This window comes from Geospiza fortis, unplaced genomic scaffold (assembly GCF_000277835.1).
Source record: "Geospiza fortis unplaced genomic scaffold, GeoFor_1.0 scaffold66, whole genome shotgun sequence".
Classification (NCBI taxonomy): domain Eukaryota; kingdom Metazoa; phylum Chordata; class Aves; order Passeriformes; family Thraupidae; genus Geospiza; species Geospiza fortis.
The window spans coordinates 8,545,220-8,566,752 of NW_005054312.1; the positions used below are offsets into that span (position 1 = coordinate 8,545,220).

Below are 21,533 nucleotides of genomic sequence, written 5' to 3' on the forward strand. Positions count from 1 at the left end.
CAGGCATTTACAGAAAGCAAGCCATTAGCACAAGTCCTCTCTTGCCCAGGCCAAAAGCAAAGGCAGTACCCCCACGGAGCACGAGAGTTGAATTCTGTTGCTTTAATTCTGCTGCTGCCTGGCATGATGGAGGATAGGGAGTGGGATGGGAGATTGCTTGCAAGGATGCTGGGAAGCCCTGGGTGGGCTGTGGCTTTGTGCTGGGGATGACCAGGCTTTCTTTACTGGTTTTGCCATGTGAAGCATGTGACTCACACACCACCCTTGCTGCTCCCAACCCAGACCAACCTTGGCTGCCAAACCCAGCACCTCTTCAGGCCTGGGCTAGCCCACGCAGAACAGCTCCCTGCCGCACTCAGCTGGATCACCTTCCCCCTTTGATGCTTCTAATTCTGGACGCCCGGTAAATTAGCCTGTGCAATATCTTGGAAGAGGGAAAGACAGTGACTACCAAGCTACCCACTGCACTGAATGCAATGCCTCGTCTTGGGGCTGCAAGTAAAATGCATGTAGGTCAGACCTCAGGCAAAAATCCCAAAGGAGCAGAGCTGAGCAAAGACAGGGTTCCAAACAGATGAGCCCTAATCCAAAACACTCTTACCCACTTGAAACCCAGGGACTGGAAGCCTGAATTCTTTAGTCTTAGTTGCTGAGCAGCCTGACAGCTTCTGCAATGCAGGAGAGCCCTTCTCAACATGCTCACCAGTCAGGAAGCCGTGCACAGGGCAGACAAGGATTTGCTTACCTGTACATACTGGAGCAGCCCAAGCTGTATGTGCTATACAGGTGTCAGCATAGCTAGGGCTGGAAGGGACCAGGAAGCCCCAATTCTACCTCTAGAGCACAATACAGGAGGGAGGTCTTGTGCCAGAAAGAGCTGACATGAAAGGAATCAGGGAAGCAACAAACTGGTACCAGCTGAAGTGAAAGCAGCTCTCGAATATCCTCGCTGATGCTTCTTCCCTTCCAGGCATTGCATCTGAGGCCATAAATCCCACAAGGACTAGGCTGAAAGCAAAGCACTCAAGGGGTGCCAAGGACAGGCTTGGACTGGTTGCACTCTTCCACCCTCCCAAAACTTGGGGCCAGCAGAGTTCCAGGTGGGCTGGGGAGGACATGACCAAGACTTGCTGGAGACAGAGACAAGCTGTCTTGCCGTGAGAGCTTGTCTCTCCCACCCCGATCACCTCCATGATATACAGCGTGACCTTGGTCTGTGGAGGGAAAATCTCAGCACCCTTTCCTCCCCACCATCCCACCAGCGATCCTTCCAGAGCACCAGGAGCAGCAGCCTCTGGAAGGAGGACACAGCCATCAAGGTGATTTGTTGAGACGATCAAATAATAATTTACTGTGATTCAATCTGTGGCTTTGTACAGTTGCCAGGGTGGGAGGAGGCCAAAGGATGAGGGGATGGGGATAAAAAAAAAAAAAAGTTGTTTGCCACAGGCTTGGGTGAAGTGCGAGATAGTCCTTGGAGGGCCTCATGCTCCCCCTGTCCTCTTCGTCCTGCTCCTTTCCCCCCCCTCAATACTCCTCCTCTGAATCCATTTGCTTCTTCCTTTGCTTCACCTCTTTCCTTGCACACTGCACAGTGGGAACCTCGCCAAGACACGGTCCAGACAGCTGAAACAGAAGAGGACACTCATGAGCACCCATTCCCCGTCAGAACAAGCAGGGCTGTTCCCAGTACTCACCTCTCACATTTTGGGATGACCCTGTTAGTACCCACAGAGCAAAAAGGCTACACAGGTCTTAGAGTCTGGGTCTGTCTCAGCAAAGCATCTGTACATCTCCTGAAGGGAACAAGTCTTGGAGTCGGTGATGGGTGAGCTTTGGGCACCTCACCAGAGCTTCTGCCTCTTTCTGAACCTCCTTGTGGGAAGGGGCACTGTTTGGCAAGATCTTTCCACCTCCTCCAGGGATGATGGGAACCACAAAATGAGTCCAGGGCAAATGCAGCCAAATTTTGTTGGCCACAATACCCACCCTTCTTCTCCCCAAATCCCAGCATGTCTTTGCCTCACTTCTCCTTTTGTGCCTTGATGTTCCTCCCTCTCTGCTCTTGGGCACTGCAGCTAGATTAAGCTGGGATGTCTGGTTTCCAGTTTCTGCCTGAGCAGGAAAAGACACAGGCAACTCACAGGGCATGTTCTCTTAACAGAGAGGAGTGTTTCCAAGTGACCCTTTCCCAGCCCTACTTGCCCAAGCTGGTGCTGCCACCAGGCTGTGCCAAGGATTGGGCTCCTGGTGGTAGGTGTAAGGAGCAGCAGTGCCTGCCAAGCCCATGCTGTCAGCTGTGAGCCAGAGCAGGAAACAAGCCTTGAGCTCATATCCCCATCCGGAGGAAACGCTCCTGAACATCTGGAGGACACAAACATCTGGAAAATCTCCCTTAGCAGTGATAAGTGTGCTGGGCACAGCATTCAGCTCGGCCCCCAGCCGACCTCACATGCCTCAGCTGGGAGGGAGGGGTGGGGCTCTGGGGTGGGTGTTTGCTCATAGGAAGCAAACGTTGCCAGCACTGTTTTGTTAGGTTTTTTTCCTTGGGAGTGGGGGGCAGGAGGAAGAGCTCTGCTGTGCTCATGGTTTCTAGTTCAAAAAGCATCAGAGAAAACCTGCTGTTCATCTCCACCTTCAGCAGACCCTCTTAACACCATCTCTGGATACAGTGCACTTCTCTTTAGGGCTCCAGCAGTTATTTATAGGGCTGAAGGACCAGTCCAGGTGCTTGAGAGAATCCCCAAAAGACATTAAGGGCAATGCTCATGCACACATTTGTCCCAGTCCCAGATGTCCTTAGATAGTGATCTCCTTGGTGGACTCATCCCTAGTTACCCCTCTCTAACTTTCTGCCATGAAGGAGTTGGTTACACAGACAGATGTTCCCAGGCCTTTCACTTAAAGCCAGCCAGCACATAGAGAGACAATAATAGGAACTCTCCCTGACTGCTGTCCAGCAGTGTTTTAAATAAACTCATAATTAAAAAAAAAACTGAGGAAAGAAAAACAGGCAAGTGAACATAAACAATCTGAAAAATACTGTTTCTGGCTCCAGCACACACAATTTATAAAAGCAAACAGCCCCCTTATGGCTAATTCTCAACATTGCATCAGTTCCAAATAGCCCAGGGGATTTATCTAATGGGGAAAACTCTTCTAAGGAACACAGGACTTTTCACAGTGAGACAGGTCTGCTCTAAAGCTTCAGGATGAGGCAATTTATGTGAGTGCATTAGGAGGTAATGCACCCAGCCAGCTCTTCATATGAACCCTTCTAGAGCCAATCTGGTGAGCATGCAGTGATCTGTACACCTTCAACACCAGCTTAACTCCTCTTTCAGAACAGCAGCATGGGAAGAAGCTTTCCTGGGGAAAGCACAAAAAAATAGTATTTTTTTAAATATTCAGTTGCATAGAACTTTGTTGCACAAAATGAGGGGGAGAAATAAACAACCCTTTCCTGCCACACACTTCCTGACGGAAGTGGGAATTTTGACTTACCTGTGTTTTCACAGAAAAATGCTCCATCAGTCTGAAAGGAGCGTTTAAACAATTCTCGAATTAAACAATTCTTGCTGCTGAAATTGATCCTGTTGCACTTGTTTGGCTAGTGCATCTGCACCCACCTCCTGCCCTGCTTCCAACGTTCCCCCACTGCACCTCATGTCCTGCTTCCAGCACTTACCATAGTCACGATACCACACATTTACAGTTCATGCAGCCAGGGCCGCTCTCATCCGGGGGATTCAGCTTGCGCAGCTTGTGCTGCCGGATCTCCCGCACCAAGGTGTAGAAGGCATCCTCAACACCCTGGGGAAAAAGCAGGGCTTGAAGCAGCTGCCCACTCTGAGGAGGGACAGTGGAGAGAGGAGAGGGCTCTGCTCCCCAGCACGGTGTCCCTAGCACTGTCCAGCAGTGAAGACTGCAGAGTTAAAGGTACAGAACCAAGCTGGGAAGACTAACAAGGACCTGAGTGTGGCCCTCAAACAGAGAGCAAAATTGAGCAACCGTCAGGATAAGGATCTCTGAAATCCCTGAGATTTATCAGCTCTCAGCAGTCTGAATGAGGTCTACCACCCAAGAGAAAAGCCACCACTAGACCACTGAAGGGGTCAGCTCCATTTCTACCTCTGTGCTCTGGGAGCTCCACATGGTTCTTTCAGCACTGGTATGTTCTGCCAAAATAGACCGTGAATGAGGTTAACCAAGTGACCTGAGCTTAGCTGACTTGCAGTGATTATGGTGGTTATTCCAGAGCCTTGGAGAAGGCCCTGAGAAGGCATCTTCTCTTCACTGCTGCCACAGCATGATGATGCACTTCTTGTGATGGGAGGCTTAAGCCTGGACTGGGAGGGAACATTTAGCCTTGAGGAGGCAACTAAGCCCAGCCCTCACACCCATCTGTCTGCAAGGTGGTGCCTGCCCATTCCTGCCCCTCCAGGGCAGCAGTGGAGGAAAGAAGAGAAAAAGAGCCTTTTGTTTAAAAGTCTCCTCCTACCTGTCTGGTTTTGGCAGACGTTTCTATGTAGGGGATCCCGTAGCTCCGGGCCAGGTCCTGCGCTTGCCGGGTCTCCACTGTCCGCGCAGGGAGGTCGCATTTATTCCCCACCAGCACCATGGGAACATCATCTGAGTCTTTCACCCTCTTGATCTGCTCCCTGCAAGAGGAGGAGGTGTGAAGAAGTGAAGGAGCAGATCCAGAACATTCCCTGCCAGTTTCTTTGTTAGGATTTGACAGCTACCCTCGCTCCTGTTGAACGCCTTGTGTTGAGCTTTCAGGAAAATGTAAATAACTATGGCACACAAGTGAGTAAATAGCAAAACAGGGCACTTCTGGAAATGAAAACTAAACATACTTCTTCTCTTTAAATGCAGCTATTTACAAGACAACTTGAATTATGACAATCTATATTAAGACACGAGCTTAAGTTTAAGTTAAATAAAAATTAATTCTCAAGCAGTTACCTGTGCTATTTCCAACATTTTAGATCAAGTAATTCCCCCAAAATAAAAAATCACCTGCAACCAGAATTTGCTGAGCTAATAAAGCAGCTTTTGGCAGCTGTAACCTTTTCTGCAGATGCACAGGCAGTATTTGCTCCCTTTCAGTTTAGTTCAGGTCACTCACCAACTGGGAACTAAAAAAGCTGTAATGCTCACTTCTTCATTCCAACATTGGATCTAAAACTAGGTGGGCGAGGATGAGATCTATCACTCCTAAAAATCTTGAAGGCCATTATGACCACAAAAAATCCATTCAATTCCCTTCTGATAGACAATAACTTCCTTTGCTTAATAAATCATTTAACTTCAGATGCAAAACAGCTTTTTTATTTTTGCTCATGGGTCCAGAACATTTAATATGGTTTTAATTTAACAAATAAAAGATTTTAAATGCCGATTTGTGCATTTTAATTGCAAATCTCCATCCAAAGGCAGCTGGACATTCATGCGCAAAAGAATCAATCATCTTTTTCTAATGTAGTAGAACATAGAAATGAAGTCTGACTATATGCATGATATGCCATAAAGCGATTTAAATGTTCTGTGTAACATCCTGATCAGCAAATGCAAGTAACTAAATTTAGTGCACAGGCTACACTTAGCTGAAAAGAGATACCTCCAAATGGTTACTAACCAGGGAGAGCAAGCATTTCTCTGAGGAATATTCTTTTAAAAGTGCAAACACAAAGAGCACAGGCTAAAGGAGATGAAAGCTAGTGATTTACATCATGATGACTTGAAATCAAGCCATCCTGCAAGCAATTCAGGGGCACCAGCCCCAGCACAAGGATGAATGCTGCTCAATCCCTCAGGTGCTTTAGGAAAATCCCATCCTTTGTCCTTTGGTTCAGCTAAAAGAAGCCAAATTAGTGCACCTGTGCAGCTATTACACTGAACAGCCTTTTGGATGAGACTGAAACATCTCAACAGCTCCAAGCAGCGCCTCTGACTATGGAGCAAGGAAGGCATGTGCCTGTCCTCAGAACAACAGGATTGCTGGGAGCCTGGTTTATGATGAGGGACTGGGATACACAGTTCTTTGTGGGCAGTGACAGAGAAGGGACAGGCAGAGCCATATCCTGCATCCTCTGCAAGTGCCTGCCATCGCAGCCAAGGCTCAGAAAAAGGCACAAGCAGAGTCCCTCCCTAAAGTAGCATCGGGGTAAACAGGGAAGATTCCTGCTGTGTTTACATCACCCCCTTGACTCTTCAGCTCTGCAGGGATGACATCAACAGAGAGGAGAATTGGGATGGGTACTGGGACAGCGTCCCTGCTTTGTCATCACTTCCCCATACATCTGCTTGGGCAAATCACCTCACAGGAGCCCTGACTCCCCTTCTGCTCCATCTTTGCTCTGGTTGAAGCCAAGCTCCAGTGGGGCAGGAGTCTCTCCACACATGTGTGCAGCTGGAAGATCACAGCCTGGTCATGTCAGTGGACAGCAGGGCAAGCAGCTCTCCCTGTCCTTCCCAGCCTCCCCTCCCCGCTCTGGGGCCAGCAAAAGTCTCAGAGATCGATTGCGTGAAAGGAAGGGAGGGGGGTCATACAGGATCAGCTCTCTCTTTAGTCACCATAAACACTTAAACATTACATTACCAGGTCCCCAAAGGCCACAAGCAATCCCTTTGGAAGGGTTTTATTGGAGTCACTGACATTAGCCGTCTGCGCTGTCTCTTCCCTGGGGAATGGCCACTTGAGCTAATTGTCTTTGCTGGCAGTCTGTGCTTCCACTATGGGGCCTGATCTAAAAGGGTGGGCAGGAGAGTGCAGCAGCAAGGCCTCTCCCTTTGCACAGGGCAAGAGGGAAAGGGCCCTTCCCAGGATACTGACCTATACTGGTGAATATCTTCAAAGGACTTGGTGTTGTTGATGGCGAAGACACACAGGAATCCTTCCCCCGTTCTCATGTACTGGTCTCTCATGGCACTGTACTCCTCCTGCCCTGCAGTGTCCAAGATGTCTAACAAACAGGTCTCTCCATCGATGACTACTTGCTTTCTGTAGGAATCCTGCAGGCCAGGAGAGGGAAAGGAAGGAGGATGCATTAAGGGAGGGCTTGGATCTGGCTAAACAAAGGGATGCAGCGAGTGCATCCCTAGGAAGATGCCAGGTCATGCTCTGCCTGTGTTCAGCTTCCATTAGAGACGACTCAATCTCTTTCAAAAATGGGAGGGAAAGGAAAAATAATTAAAAAAACAAAGGAAAAAGGGAGCAGCTAAGCAAGTTTCTCCTTGTGTATCAGAACCACAGAGAAGACAGCTCCCAGCTTGCTCTCCCCATTCGCAGCCTTGCCGCTGGCAGACCAGGTGCAGCTTCATCTCCATTACACCACATAGCCCTCAACAAGTATTTCCTAAGCATTGTTTAGTCTCAGCTCCAATTCCTTCTGCTGGATGAGGAAGGACACTCAGGAAAGGAGCTCTGGCCAGCCAGGGCTTCCAGTCACTATCTGTGATCTGCAGGCCTGGAAGGTGTTTAAGATAACCTGGAAATCCAGTGCCTCCAATGCATCTCAAATCAGGCACCAGAGGCAATACTGCCATCAGTAAGATTTCACTGAGTTTGATGGTAAATCTCTTCTTTAAACATGAGAAAAAAATAAAATAAAATCACACAGTGAACAGGGTGTTTCCCACAACCTCTCTGTGCCCAGAGGGCTCCATGAGAGGTAAGAACTATCCAGGCAGGTCCTTTGAAGTTGGGGGTTTTCCCTGCAGCAAAGGCAATCACAACTTGTCGTAGATGTGAGAAGGTCTGGAAATCACCCAGAGCATCCCTCAAAAGGTTTCATTTTCACAGCAGGCTCCTCAAAGCACTGCTCCTCCCCACTATGCTTCTTCCTGAGCTCAGTCTCATCAGCAGCGATGCTGTGGGGCAGCCCTGCACGGAGGACATCCCTCTCCAATAGCCATCCCCTGTGGACAGTGCAGCATCCTCAGCTGTCAGCAAGAGCAGGAAGCCAAAATGAAAGGTATGGAAAAGGTACAAGTCAGCAGTACAAGCACACAGTGCTTTGCAGCCACTTGCCATGGCTGCAGTTTAAAATTAATTCAAATGTCAGCTGCTCTTCCAGCGACCACAACAATGTTATCAGATGAGCTTTGCAGGTCTGCAGACAAACAGCTGACACAGCAAAGGGCACCAACAGGACCGGCAGCAGCACAGAAAGGGAATAGGGCCAACATGGCCTCTATCCTTTGGTTCATTACAACAACGTCATTTGCTGGGGCTAATTAAAGTCTTTCCTCACCTTGCAGAGAGGGCTGTGAAATCAGAGATGAGATCTGTTCTGCCACAACCTTCTCAGCTATGCCTTCCCAAAAAGTGGACTGCTGACCCATCGAGAATAAGCATGGAATGAAAGGCTGGCTTTCAGCCAACTGCTCTGAAGGCAACTGGCAGGCTGCCCTGCAGGAATGTGCTCCCATTTCTAATCAATAATGTATCTCTGGAGCCTCCTCTGTGCAAGGGGACCTGAGTGCCTTCTCTGCCCCACAAAGCATCCTCCCACCTCTGCACCTTGGCTTGGGACAGAGGACCAGCCTCTCGGCACACACGTTCACAGTGAATTGCCAAGTCCCTAGTTCCGGGATGTTTCACCAGCACCCAGGCATGCTGACACAGAAGAGATCCCACACCTCAGCTCAGGTCATCAACAGGATACCCATAGGGCCAGCCAGCTGGCTTACAAGGCAGAGACATAAAACAATCTTGCAGAGGATGCTTTGCAAAGGAAGGGGACAAGCTCTCTCCATCAATTCTTTGTGTACAGCTTCATTCAATCTCCCCCTCCCCAGGAATCTCAGGATAGCAGCTCAGCTGTCCTTGCCACACAACCAGGTTACATGGCTGCCACTAGCCCACAGCAGCACCCTGCAGCCTCAGCCCTCCTCTGCAGCCCTACATGTCCCACCCCACCCTGAGCAGAGGGGAATGCAGCCAGACCCAGCTGTGAAGTGCCAGGCAGCAGAAACAACATCTGTTTGGGGTTCAGACTCAAGATCCCAAGCAGATGCCGGGAGCATCCCAGCCGTGCTGGGGGACCAGACCAAGAGGCCCATTTGCTAAGCACTACAGTCAGGATATGACCAGAGGTTTGGGCAGCCCATTACTAGCTAGCTGCTAAGAGCTGGAAGATGAACCAAAGAATTGCTCAACAGAGTGAAACCCTTTATTCCATCCCTGCTTATTCACCATGGGACAATGCCAGTGGCATACCTTTCTTTGCTACCTTGGCCCTCCTGTTCCCAAAACAAAGGTCCTAAGGCTCCTTGGCAGTCCAAGAGCTGGCCTGTGAGAGTGTGCTGTAGTGGGGTGGACAGCGTTGAGTTACAGAGCCAAACGTTTGCACTGGTGAATCAGGAGGGTAGGAGGGGAGCAAATACCCAGTCAGGGTCTCTACCCCAGACAGGGGACAAATCTCCACACCTCCTGCTCTGGGGAACATCTTCTCAGTGCACCCCAATCTGCTGGCACCCCCTTTGCAGCACAGCCTGTGCTCACTCCATGTGGGCAGCGGGCAACACCTTTGCTCCATGCACGTTATCATCTTTCCCCCCACTTTTATCCTGCTCTTTTCAGCACTGCTGTGCTGCTTGTTAGCTGGCTGAACAGTCATAGTCAGCTCCTGGGCATGATCCAAAGCAGCTTAGTCACAGGAAGGTGGTTTGTTGGTCACATTTGGATGGCTGGCAGGTAGCTCTCGGTCTCTTAAATCCCCATAAAATGAAGCATAATTAAAAGGAATCACCCTGAAATGAATCAGTAGTTGGCCAGGGTAGCAGGGAAAGCAGGGCACAACCAAGGGAGCTGCAAAGGCATCAGGGCTGGTGGTACCTGCAGGTGGAAAAGTACCAGGGGTAAGAGGGCTGAAGAGCAGCTTGTGGCAGCTTTTGGAAGAGGAGAAGAACAGAATGGGGCTGGAGTGAACAGTGGAGGAGAGAGCAGGCGTCTCCCAGAGCACTGCAGAAGTGCGTAGGGTGAAGAGGGTGTGCTGGGAAATGCCATGCAGGGTTTACATTCCCTGCTGCCTGTTTACATGGAGAAAATTCCCTGCAGGGTACATACAGGGAGCAGGCAGCTGGAGAAAAAAACCACAGGATGCCAAAACCCAACACATCACTCGGTAGGAGTTGCCTCTGCCCACCTAAGGTCCAAGAGAGGATGCTTCCTTGCAGATGTCTCCCCAGGGAGGGTGCTCTCCATGAACACTCTTTTAGCAAAAACAACCTGGAATGGGTTTCTGAGAAAAGTATACAATACTAATGGGGACAGCTACATGAGGGGAGAGGAGGTGGGGACAAAGGCAATTGCATCCATAAACAAGGAGGCTCAGGAGCCCTAAATTAAATTCCAGTCTCTGCCATGGACGTTCTAGGTGACCTTGGCCAAATGATGTAATAGCACGTGCTTTTTAAGTGCTTTCTCTCCTTCCCATCTGTAGGACTGTAAGACTATTTCTGCCTTTCTACCAAGCCTTGTCTTGCCTTGTTTATGTAAGTTGTAAGCTCCTCAGGGTGGGGACTACACATACAACACCTACCAGAATAGATTTCTCATCCCAGCTGGGGCCTTTAGCCATTATGATAATAATAACTGCAGAAACCACAGCTGCATTTATACACATCTGGTAGAAAATCCTTTAGGACTGCAGACAGGGAGGTTGTTGTCCAAGAGGCATGAGAGAGTTACAGTTTGCCTTCCCAGGGTGGACTTTACTCCTCGTGCAGTGCAGTGGCTACTGCCTATGTCTCGCCCAACAAAGGTGTAAGTCATGCAGAGGCTAATTAGCACATCACTAACTATGGTGAAGCAGATGGAGAATGGAATATATTTTTGAAAAATTAAAGAAAATAGTAATATCACAATGGATATTGAACACTGAATCCCCCTCTGCCCCCATACAGCCTGTGAAGACCATAGGGTCCCTGCCTGCATCTTCAGGCAGGGTGCTGAGCTAAACAGGTCAGTGCTGCCATCCACACCGACTGAGACACACACATCCGCCTTTAACTCCTTGTGAAGAAGCAGAGGCAGCATTCTGGGAGCCATAGCAGTTCAGCTGCTCAGCACATCTTGCTCAAACTGCAAGACATACATAATACAACCAAGCTCTGATAAAACCCATTTCATCAGTAAAGCTCAAAACATCCTGCAGAAAAAGTCAATACATTTACTCTGATTTCACGGGAGGAGAAATGGAAGCACAGGCACAAAATGGCTCTTCAATTCTAAACCTTTAATCCCTCCCTACGTTGTCATCTCATCAGAAAAGAAGACTTTTGTGCTGCCTCTCAGCCCCTGTCCTGCTCTGCCTGTCTCTGCTGCCTCCCATGTCACCTCTCTTCAGCAGACACCACTACCCTTCTGTGGGAGATGTTAAGTCAGTCTCTGCAACCTCTGAACACACACAAAGTGACTCAGAATAGTTCTGCAAAGCAGAGGAACATCCCTGCTCAAGTTCAGACTTGAGACCAAACTGAGCATGCTCTGCATTGGAGACAAGGTGGAGAAAAGCAAGTGGAAAACATGCAGACAGACAGACCCCATGCCCAGAGCCACTTACCTCTATCGTGGGGTCATACTCATCCACAAAATGGTTCTGAATGAGCTGTATCGTCAAAGCACTCTTCCCAACACCACCTGCTCCCACCACCACCAGCTTGTATTCAGTCATCTTCCAGCTGACCCCAGCTCAGGACTTCCAGGAGCACCACCACCTGCAAGGACAAAACATGGTCACTATGCTAAGAGAGGTTACTTGAAAATGGGCAAAATAATCCATTAAACCAAATACAAAAACTGTGTTCATCCTGTGGTCTGTTGCAATCCTTCAGCCTGACCATCTGGATGCAAACTTCACAGGTTCCTTGAGCAAACTTCAAGAGGTAGGAGAGCATTACTGATGAGAAAACAAGAGCTACAGGCTGTGTACATCAACCCCTAAAGTAATCAGTTTAAGAAGTCTGGTTTTACCTTATCTCAAGCTGATGATTTGAAATCTTTAAATAGATTTGAAACCCTTGGCCAACGAGGTTGGGATGTCAGTTCCCACAAGAGCAGGGGAAAAGGTCCAGCCCTGCCCAAACATGCTGCTGCCTCCATGTCTTCACCCTCACGGCTGCGTCAAACCTCAAACCACACTGTAGGGTTGAGACGGTGGCATATCCACACCCTCTGCCTGTCCTCCAGCTAACAGTCCTACTATTGTGAGAGGAAGGACTGCAAAAGGGGCATCCCTGCTCCCTGAGCTCAATTTGGCACACCCAACAAGTGGGAAAGAGATGCTGTCACAAAAGGTGCTGACTGACAATGATGGTTAGGGTGAGGATGAGCAAACCACACTTCTGCAGTACTGTGTGCCTCCCATGGCCCTTCAGCGGCAGAAGATTCACATCCCCCCAGCTCCTCCCTTAAATTTCTGCTCCAAGTCTGCTGAGAAAGAGGAACTAACTCAGGAAGATTACAAAACCCAAAGGTTTAAATAGAAATCCACCCTCATTGGACTGCAGCCCCTGCCCACTGAAAGTCACTCAAGGGTCAGATACTCGTTCTCAGCCACAAACTGCAAGCTCTGGGGAAGCCACCCAAAATGCAGCAGGTAGCAGGAAGACAAGCTCACAGTTCCCCTTGTCAGACACCCTTCAGTGTTCACAGGGATTAGAACCCCCTCCTCCATCCTCCCACCTCAGATAGTTAAATCACTCCATCCTCCTCCCCAGGCTTGTCAGCCGTGCTCCTAAATTCTAGAAGCTGCCAAAAACTGTGCCAGCAAAGGCTGCTCTAGACCAAGACCACAGCTGATGCGTTTGTTAACACAGCAAAGATTTAATGGCAAGAAAGCCAGAACTTTTTGCCTTAAATCCCCACCTGACTGCAACCCTAAACCACCCAGACAGTTCTATCTCCCTCTTGAGCAGGGAGCAATCAGACACAACCGCCTTTTGCCAAAGCCCTTTCTTGAGCTGCTGTCTTGATAGCAGAAAGGTAAACAAAGCTCAAGCCCTTCTCAGCATCCAGAATCCTAAAGAAGGGCAAACGAGGGGGTGCAGAAGAGCAGCCAGGTGACAAATATGATGCCAAGCAGGACCTCTGGTTTGCTGTGCTGGAGAAGCAGGTAAACACGATGGAAAAGTGGTGATGGTGGGGGGAAATGAAGTGTAAGTAATGTCATAGCCTAGGTACCTACCTGAAAGTGACACTGCTTCTTCTCAAAGTCCAATGTGCCTCTGTTCTGGCAGCCAGGGAAGAGTTGCAGATTGAAAGCAAGGCTACAGGAGAGAATCTGAGTGATCTCACTAATTGACTGTGCACACACATTACTCTGCTCCGTTAATGCATGCCCTCATGTACATGTTGTTCTCGCATGCACTGCTGCTCAGGGGCCAGAGAGATCCCCACCCCAGGCTTCTCATCTCTCTGGCAAGAGACAGGATGAAAAGGGGACTGAGGAGCAAATGTGGACTGACCATCTCCACCAGCACAGCTGTCAGGGAGGGAATCACTCCTTCAGCAAACAGCTTCACAGCTGAACACACAGGGGTCCCGGGGATCTGAAGAAACACCGCTCCTACCTTTCATTACAGAGCAAGGAGATCTCCATCCCCCAGCAAAACACATAGACTTTGCTCTGCATCTGAAGATGAAGCAGGTGCCATGAAGATGCTCAAGGAAAACAGCACAACTGCCCAGGCATAACTGCAGGACTTGCTGAGGGCAGTGAGAAAAGCTTTGACTGCCCCGGGGAGGAGAAGACATAAGTTCTCTAGGAGGGGGTTCTCCCTCAAGACCAGCCCAGTGGAAGACACTGCATACTCCTCTGGAAGGCTCCCACAGCCATAGCAGCTTTATGGTCCACACTGCAGCAGGAGGTGGGGGACAAGGTGGTCACCCACATTAGCTTGAGTGTCTTCCCCTGCTCCCAACGCCAGCTGAGCTCCATTGCACAGCAGAGGGGCAGCCACACACCAGCAAGCCATGCATATCACCACCTTAGCACAGAGTTTTAAGGTCTGGCTTCTCCACAGAAACACAAATCCACATCATCTTGTCCCACACACACCCAAGAGGCAGGGAAAATGAAGGGGGAGAAGGAACTATTGCTACTCCCCACTTGTGGCCCACACATGGACAATTTACATGCAAGAGCACTGCAATGCTGGTGTTTGCTCACTGACACCATCCCTCAAAGGTGCTGTCACCTCAGCTAACTCTCCACTGCTCTGCCATCCTCGCCCCTGTAGTGGCAGGAGAGATTCTGCAGCTCGCAAAGGAGGGCAGGTCCAGCCTAGCTGCTCCACACCATTGCTGTAAAACATGTCCTAATGCAGAGTGAGAGCATGGGGAATGATGGACAGCTCTGGGCATGAGAGCTGCCCCAGTTAATGTGGGCTAAAATCAATGCTCAGGGGAGCTCGCTTCCTTTCCCCAGTGCAAGCTCCTCACAGGCAGCGTGCAGACCCAAAGCACACCAGGGCATGGGCAAATTCCATGCAAAGAAGTAGCCTAGCCAAAGGCTGCAGGGAAAGCAGAGATTTCAATATGGCCAATCTCTGCCACAGAGCTGGGCAACTGGTCCTATCCTTAAGCTTACCAACACCATCTCATAACTCCCCCATCACACTTTTTACTCCTGAACATGGGAAGAGCAAGGCTGCTCTTCGATGCACCCATAGTGTCAACACAGGAATGGCTGTTACTCAGTGCCACAAAAACATCATCACCACCACCACCACCACAGTAACAGGGACTGGTTCAAGGAACAACCATTCCAAAAGTAACGTTTCTGGCTTCCCATAAAACAGATGCAGGGAAGAGAAAGTGGGGTTCGTGTCAGAGAGACAGTAACAGACACCCCAGTTTTCATGCTGGTGACACACCGGATGGAGGTTTACAGCCTGTTGGTGGTTGTGAAAGCTTCTCCTGATGCGAGGATTTCCAGTTTCTATTGCTCAGCAGCCAACACAGAGCCCAGACACAGCTGACCACAATAAAACAGAGTGAAACACAAAAGCACAGCCTCCCAGTCCCACACAGAGCAGGAACAATGCTTCTTCCATCTTCTGCAAGCTCTTCAAGATCTGAAAGTCTGATCCAGGTCACCATCTAGTGTTTCCCTATCCAAATTTATCACCTCTGCAGCACTCCACTACTACACCCCCCAAAAGCCACACACAGGGCTGTCAAGCAACAGTTGAGAGCAAGGAGGAGAGCAGTTCCAGGAGCACCGTCTGGAAAGAGGAGGGCTGGGATCCGCGTGCCAAGCCAAGAGCCCAAGTGTGGAGCTGGAGCTGCTGCTCCTGTATTTCCTGACCTCGTGGATTTGCTCCTGTAGCGAGAGGGCTCCTGGCTCCTGTTCAAAGCTGTCTAGGAAAGCCTTGCCGAGTGCTTCCGCCTGGCAGCAGCTGCTCCCAGCCCAGTAGCCAGAGCCACACAGCTCCAGCAAACAGGAGCCATCTGCCAGCCTTGAGCAGGAAGCAGGGAGAGCAAGCACCCAGCCCTGCGGACACCAACATCCTACCTTTGTCTCACAGGGAGGAGATAGAGGCATGGGTGAGGGCAGAGGGCACAGCACCTCCCCTGCCTGCACATGCTGGGTGGCAGCATGGAGGCCCTGCCTGCAGAAACAAGGACCAAGATGCTTGGCAGAAGCTGTCACAGGGCTAAGACCTAAAGTAGGCCTGAGCATCAAGGCTACAGATGTTACCCAGAGATTCAGCTGCGTCCTGCAACAAACAACCTGACCTTCTTCATGGTCCCTATTCTCTAGAGAGGTGGTTTGGGAGACCTGACTGTGAAGCCTCCAGAAACTCACTCAGAAGAGGTAAGGAACTCAAGGGGCTCAGCCCCACCAGAACATCCCATCTCACCATGACAGTTCCCACAAGAGCTCAGGTGTCAAGCAGAAGGGATACACAGAGGGTTTCCAACACATTCACCACAAGGGAGCCTCTCTGACACCCTTCCAAACAGAATAAATCACTGAAGGAGCTTTGTCTGTGTCCCCTGTTTTCTCCCGTAACTTTGTTTCTCTCCCAGGACAGACAACAAGCCAGCTAAACAAGTCAAGAGACAGATTTTTGCACAACACTGCTGTAGTAAGGCCAGCCATGCCAGAAGTTTTACAACTGTTCATTATTGAGCATTCACTACCACTGCACCTGCCCACTGGGAGCTTTTGCATTTAAAGGCATCAGAAGTCTGTTTCAACTCTGCAAATTTCTTTGGGCTCATGTCAGACCAGACACCCTTTCCTCCAAAGACCTGTCCAGAGGAGCCATATGACCACAAATGCCACTGTGTTTGCTTCTGTTTCCCTTCAGCAGCGATGCCCCGCAGGCAGAAATGGTCTGCAGTCCTCTAGGAGAACAACACTCATGCCAGTCTTTTACCAGCAGTCATCCACACCCACACATCAGGAATCCTACTCAGTGATCTCTGAGCATTGATAAACAAACCTTGTTGGCTTCCCCAGTGACTGTTCAGTCTCCTCCATTTGCTCATGCACAAGACTGTCATCAACATCAAAAAGCACAGCCTGTGGAGGGACTGAAGGGCCTCTCCAGTGGTGTGAAATGCCACCTTTTGTTTCCACTCAAGGACCAAAATGCTGATGTTCTCTGTGGCCTGTCCAGCCCCAAAGAGATTAGGAAACTGAGGTTGGCAAGCTAATGCTCTATTATGAAGCCTATCCAATGCTTCATTTTAATTTGCTTGTTGCTTTTTAAATCAACAAGTGAGCTACAAATCTAACCAATTGTGCCTGTTGTTGGCTTGCTTGTATACCTGCAAACTCAGACTGTGCACCTCACAGATGAAAACAGAGAAAGGGATGCCAAAGAGAGAATAAAAGTTGCAAATACTGGCCCTGCTTTGGAAAGATGACTTGGAGATAATAAATGTCTTCTATTAGGGGCAAAAAAAGAAAAAAAAAAAAAAAACAAAAATGAGCAGAATGCCTTCTTCCATCCTCTGCTAGCTCTTCAAATCTGAAGGAAAAGGCAGCCTGTCCCAAGGGACTGAGCACAAAAATACTGCTGCAGAGGAAAGGAAGAAAAGGGGTAAGGAATGACATAATGTAGGAGGCTCAAAATACAGATGCACATTCAAGGAGAAACTTGTGAGGAAGAACAGCAGAAAGCTGTGGGCACGTCCAAGGGATAGGCAGGTCTGGAAGGGAGGGAATGCTCTCCACAGCAGCCATAAACATCTCCCAGCAGCAATGTGCAAGCCTCAGCTTTGCACAGAGTCTTGAACAGGCAGGGACTGGTCACTGCACCAGGCCCAGCCCTCACAGTTCCCAGTCAAAGCACCTCTGGCAACACAACCCCTCTGCCAGAGACTACCCAACCACAAAGGGCATGGGAAAATATGGAAGGGCAAAGGTAAAAAAAAAACCAGTATCATCCTCTCCAAAGCTGCTACCTGTTCTCTGCTCCCTGGTTCCTGCTTCAGCTGTCAGACATTTAAGGAAAAGACAAAGCTGTGCAATCATCTGCTGTTAGCAGTAAGAGAGTCCAACTACACTGTTCTTGCTTTCCCTCTCAAAAAGAAAATATTCTTTAAAAAGTTCTTTGTTGGCAGCTTATTCCAAGAAAAACAACTGGTAGGTAGCTATAACTACCCAAAATAGCAAACAACCTAAATCAGTCAGTAACACAATAAACCCAGAGAACAAACAAGCTACACAAGAGCTTTCCTCTGGATGAAGAAATTGCCCATGCACCCCACTCTCCACACCCAATACAGGCCACCAGAATTACTATTTTCCAAAGAAAGATGAGCAGGCCCTTTATCTCAGAAACTTGTAAGTCAGGACTGCTCATGCCCATGTCTCCAGCATCATGAATGGCGCACGAGGAGCAGCATGGTCAGGAAACTCTGGAAGGTGCTGGGATATACTTGAGAATCATGGTGGGACCTTCACCTCTCACCACCAGCACTCCATTTGTCTCCCTGATACCCAGTTACTCATCCCACCACAGTCTCTGCAGAAGAACCAACCCTTTCAGGCTAACTTCCACAGAGGGAAAACACTGCTCTGTGGGTTAACTGCTGCCAGCCCACAGAAAGGTGAAAAAACAGGCAAGCAAACTGTACATCCCACACCACTGCTGAAAACAGACCCTTAAAAAAAAATAATCTCATGCAGATGGGAGAGACCACCTGTGCTAGCACCCAAGTCACAGTTCTCTGCATCTGGCAGGGCCTGTGATGTGAAAAAACTGAAGGCAGTTTTTAAATTACACTTGTGATTTATGATCCAACACTTCAGTGCTCTTTGAGACTCTACATGAGCAAGAGGAACCTGCATAAGGAAAGAGACTGGAGTTGTGTCTCAAAGTTGGTAAAGATGGATAACAAAGGCATGAAGAGGCCACAGTGCAGGACAGGACAATGTGAGACACTTAAAAATCTTGGACTCCTATCTTGCAGTCAGGACTCAGGGCCTAGTGTTGAACATACCAACATATGTGGGAAAGCAGTGTGAAGGAGGAAAAGCTCTCACTGTGGAGATGCAAAAGGCTGCAAACTGCCAGGACTCCTCCACTTTCATCTCCTCTCCAGCCTCCCAGGGCTGAGCAGGTAGTTCAGAGGCAGACACTTCCCTGCCTGGGTTGGCAACCCTCCACCTCACCCTAGAAAAGAGACTTCTCTCAGGCCTCCCAGCGTTTTTCAGAAAAACCAATGGTACTCTGTACAACAGAGCTCAAGAGAAGAGGCAACTTTTAACCTTCCATTAAAATCCCACCTATAAGCATTAATGGGATGCATGAAAGGCAGTGTGATATATCTTGAGTGTGTAAAAAGATGGACAGGAAACTTTAAAGCAAGACCCACATTACAGATGACAGTAAATGTTAGAACACATGGTACACAACCACGAACCCAGGCTCTGAACAATCTCTTGACTTGCCAGTCTCAGTACCAAATTGTATTGATTTTCCCACAAGATATAAGGAGCAATGAAGTAGAAACTTGGAGCAGATGAGTATGCAGCATCAGTGTAAGTGGATCTCGGTAATTACAGCTAATAGAGAATATCAGGCTTTGGGGAAAACACTGCCCAGTAATGGTGTGGAATTACAAGAGATGCTGTCTCCAGGCTGGTTTCCTAAGGTACCTGGTATGTCCTGCCTGGTCCTCCTGGTGATGAAAGGAGCAGCTGCTGGGGAAAGGTCCAGCCTCTCCCATGCCCAGTGGTCCTGTCATCATGCTAGGGCAGGTTGCAGCCATCTGGCTCTGCTGCAACAGCACAAGAAGGGACAGATTCAGATCTCACTACTAAGTTGCAAGCGATGGAGCGCCGAGTGCTAGAGCTGGAGGCAGCCATGCATGAACAGAAACACGATCCTACTCACTGCAGGGACAGGCAAGGGGATGCAAACAAGCCAAGGGACTGGCCCAAAGCCATCAATGGTGGTAAAGCTGGGAACTAAATTCAGGCAATGTGATTTCCCATCTGGGGTTTTCACCTGAGACAAAAAAAAAAAAAAAAAAACAAAAAACCCAGAAGTTTTGGATGGGAAAGCTGTTGGTCGCCTGCTGAGTCTTTGTGTTGGGCTGTCAGAGCTGGCAGCTCATCCCCAGCTCAGCTTCCCAAGGCAGAGCCAATTGGGGAAGCAGGGTACATCAAGTGGGAAAGCACAGAATACTGTAAGAGAGGCCCTGCTCTCCAATTATCCTGATGAAATCACAATTAGGTCACGGGCACAGGCAGCCAGCAGAAAGGCAGATGCTCTGATCCACAGATAAGCACCCAGCGATGCAGGTAGGCCTGAGAGCAGAGGGGCAGGCTCTGCTGTTTTCCTCACCTGAAGCCCAGCTACAAGAAAGGGGCAAGTCACTGGTATAAGGTGGCCACCTACATCACTTAAGAACAGGGCCTCCCAACCTGAGCACCACTAATGCACAGCAAAAAAAGTACCCCAGAGTCAAGAAATACACACTCCCTATGAGCTTTCTGTTCTCCTTCCCTTCCCTATCCTTCCTTATTCCTCCCAAACACCTGTTGACAAAGAAAAATTAGGAAACCAGTTTCAGGAAATGCATACAAGCCCTTTTCACTGAGAAGAATTTGCAATGGAAATAGGTATGGTTGTTCAACTTCCTGCTGGCTTTAAATCCTAACACATGTATTTTATATCCAGCAAATACAGGGATAAGGAAACAGGGTAGTTGCATCTGGGAAGTTTCCAGAATTGTTTTGCTAATGCTTTTAGGTGTTTGTGTTGATTTTTTGATGGTTTTTTAGCATTTAATGGTTAAGAGATTTTTTAAAGGCCAGTTTTTGGAGCAAAATAAGATTTATAAGAATTTGAATTGCTGAACTCCAGTCTCCAGGAATTGAATGGTTCACACAGCACATGTCCTGTTGCACTACAGCTTCTGCAGCAGAAAGTTCCAGACAGCCAGTGGCATTGGGTTTGGGGGATACAAGGTGGAAGCTGTTGGTCAGCAGCATAAAAGCAGACAAATGAGTATCCTGGGACAGTACTAGCCCAGTCTGCCTCTGCCCATGTGGCACTCACCCTCTGGATGGCTAATGAGCTTCCACAGAGAAATAGGGTCCTCTCTTCTGGGAGTGGTTCAAGTCCCCCCTAGAAGAAGGAATACAGAACAGGAATGAGAGGGATACCTCTCTGCCAGGACAGACAGTTCCAGCTGCTTGGACTCGGGCAGATCTCGGGACACACTTGGGTTAGTACCCAAGTTGGCTTCCCCAGCTTCCCTGAACAGCACTTAGGATTTTGTACTGAAAGAAGAAAAGCAGAGCCAACCCCCACCCATCCTCTCTCACGTGGTATTTCAGAGGCTGCTAATCATATCTTGCAAAATTTTATCTTTTCCAGGGAAAGGTGGTACAGCACTTTTCTTCCTCCTCGTTTTTCAAGACAGAGGGTAAAGCAGCACAGGTGCAACAGCATCTTCTCCACAGGTGAGCTGTGGGTCAGGGACAGTCCATCTTGGGATGTAGGACCAAAACTGAGTTTCCTTCTCGCCCTTGCAATCCCAATGGGACACCAATAAAAGCTCATTCAAAAACAGAGCTCAAAGGAACAGCCAAGACCAGATACTTACAGAGTGTCTTTTTATTAGGAGGCCTTTTTAATTTACATGCTCAAACATAACAATCATCCTCTTGTGTTTAGTCCTTGCAGGGCCTTTGCAGGCACACACCTTGATTTATTAGCAGAGCAGGGATGGAGGGGAAGAAGGCACCACAACAAAAAGCAAACCTGCAGGGCTTGCTTTAGCACATCTGGGAGAAGCAGCTGGGGAAAATACACTAGAAAAGCAAGAGAGGGGGTATCTTAGGGAGCCAAAGACAAGGTGGAAGCAGAAAGAGGAGCTAAAATGAAGCAAGGAGGCACCAGCTACTGGGACTCTGTCCCTGCTCTCCTTCTCACCAAAATAAATTATTAGCAGGGTGACACAGTGTAGCAAACATGAATATGCATCAGTCATTATACAGCTGATATTCAGGGGCACGCTGCTGATTTATGGACCTGGCAGCTGCAGCATC

General features: G+C 48.9%; 1 protein-coding gene across 1 annotated transcript; it reads right to left on the reverse strand.

Moving 5' to 3' along the window:
• Positions 1-1,323: 1,323 nt before the first annotated feature.
• Positions 1,324-20,601, reverse strand: HRAS (HRas proto-oncogene, GTPase). Its single transcript, XM_005419502.2, has 6 exons — positions 20,539-20,601; positions 11,574-11,727; positions 6,839-7,017; positions 4,502-4,661; positions 3,689-3,813; positions 1,324-1,626 (listed from the first exon to the last, which is right to left on the reverse strand). Exons 2-5 carry the CDS (start codon positions 11,682-11,684, stop codon positions 3,694-3,696), a joined length of 570 nt encoding a protein of 189 aa, XP_005419559.1. The 5' UTR covers positions 11,685-11,727; positions 20,539-20,601; the 3' UTR covers positions 1,324-1,626; positions 3,689-3,693.
• Positions 20,602-21,533: the final 932 nt, after the last annotated feature.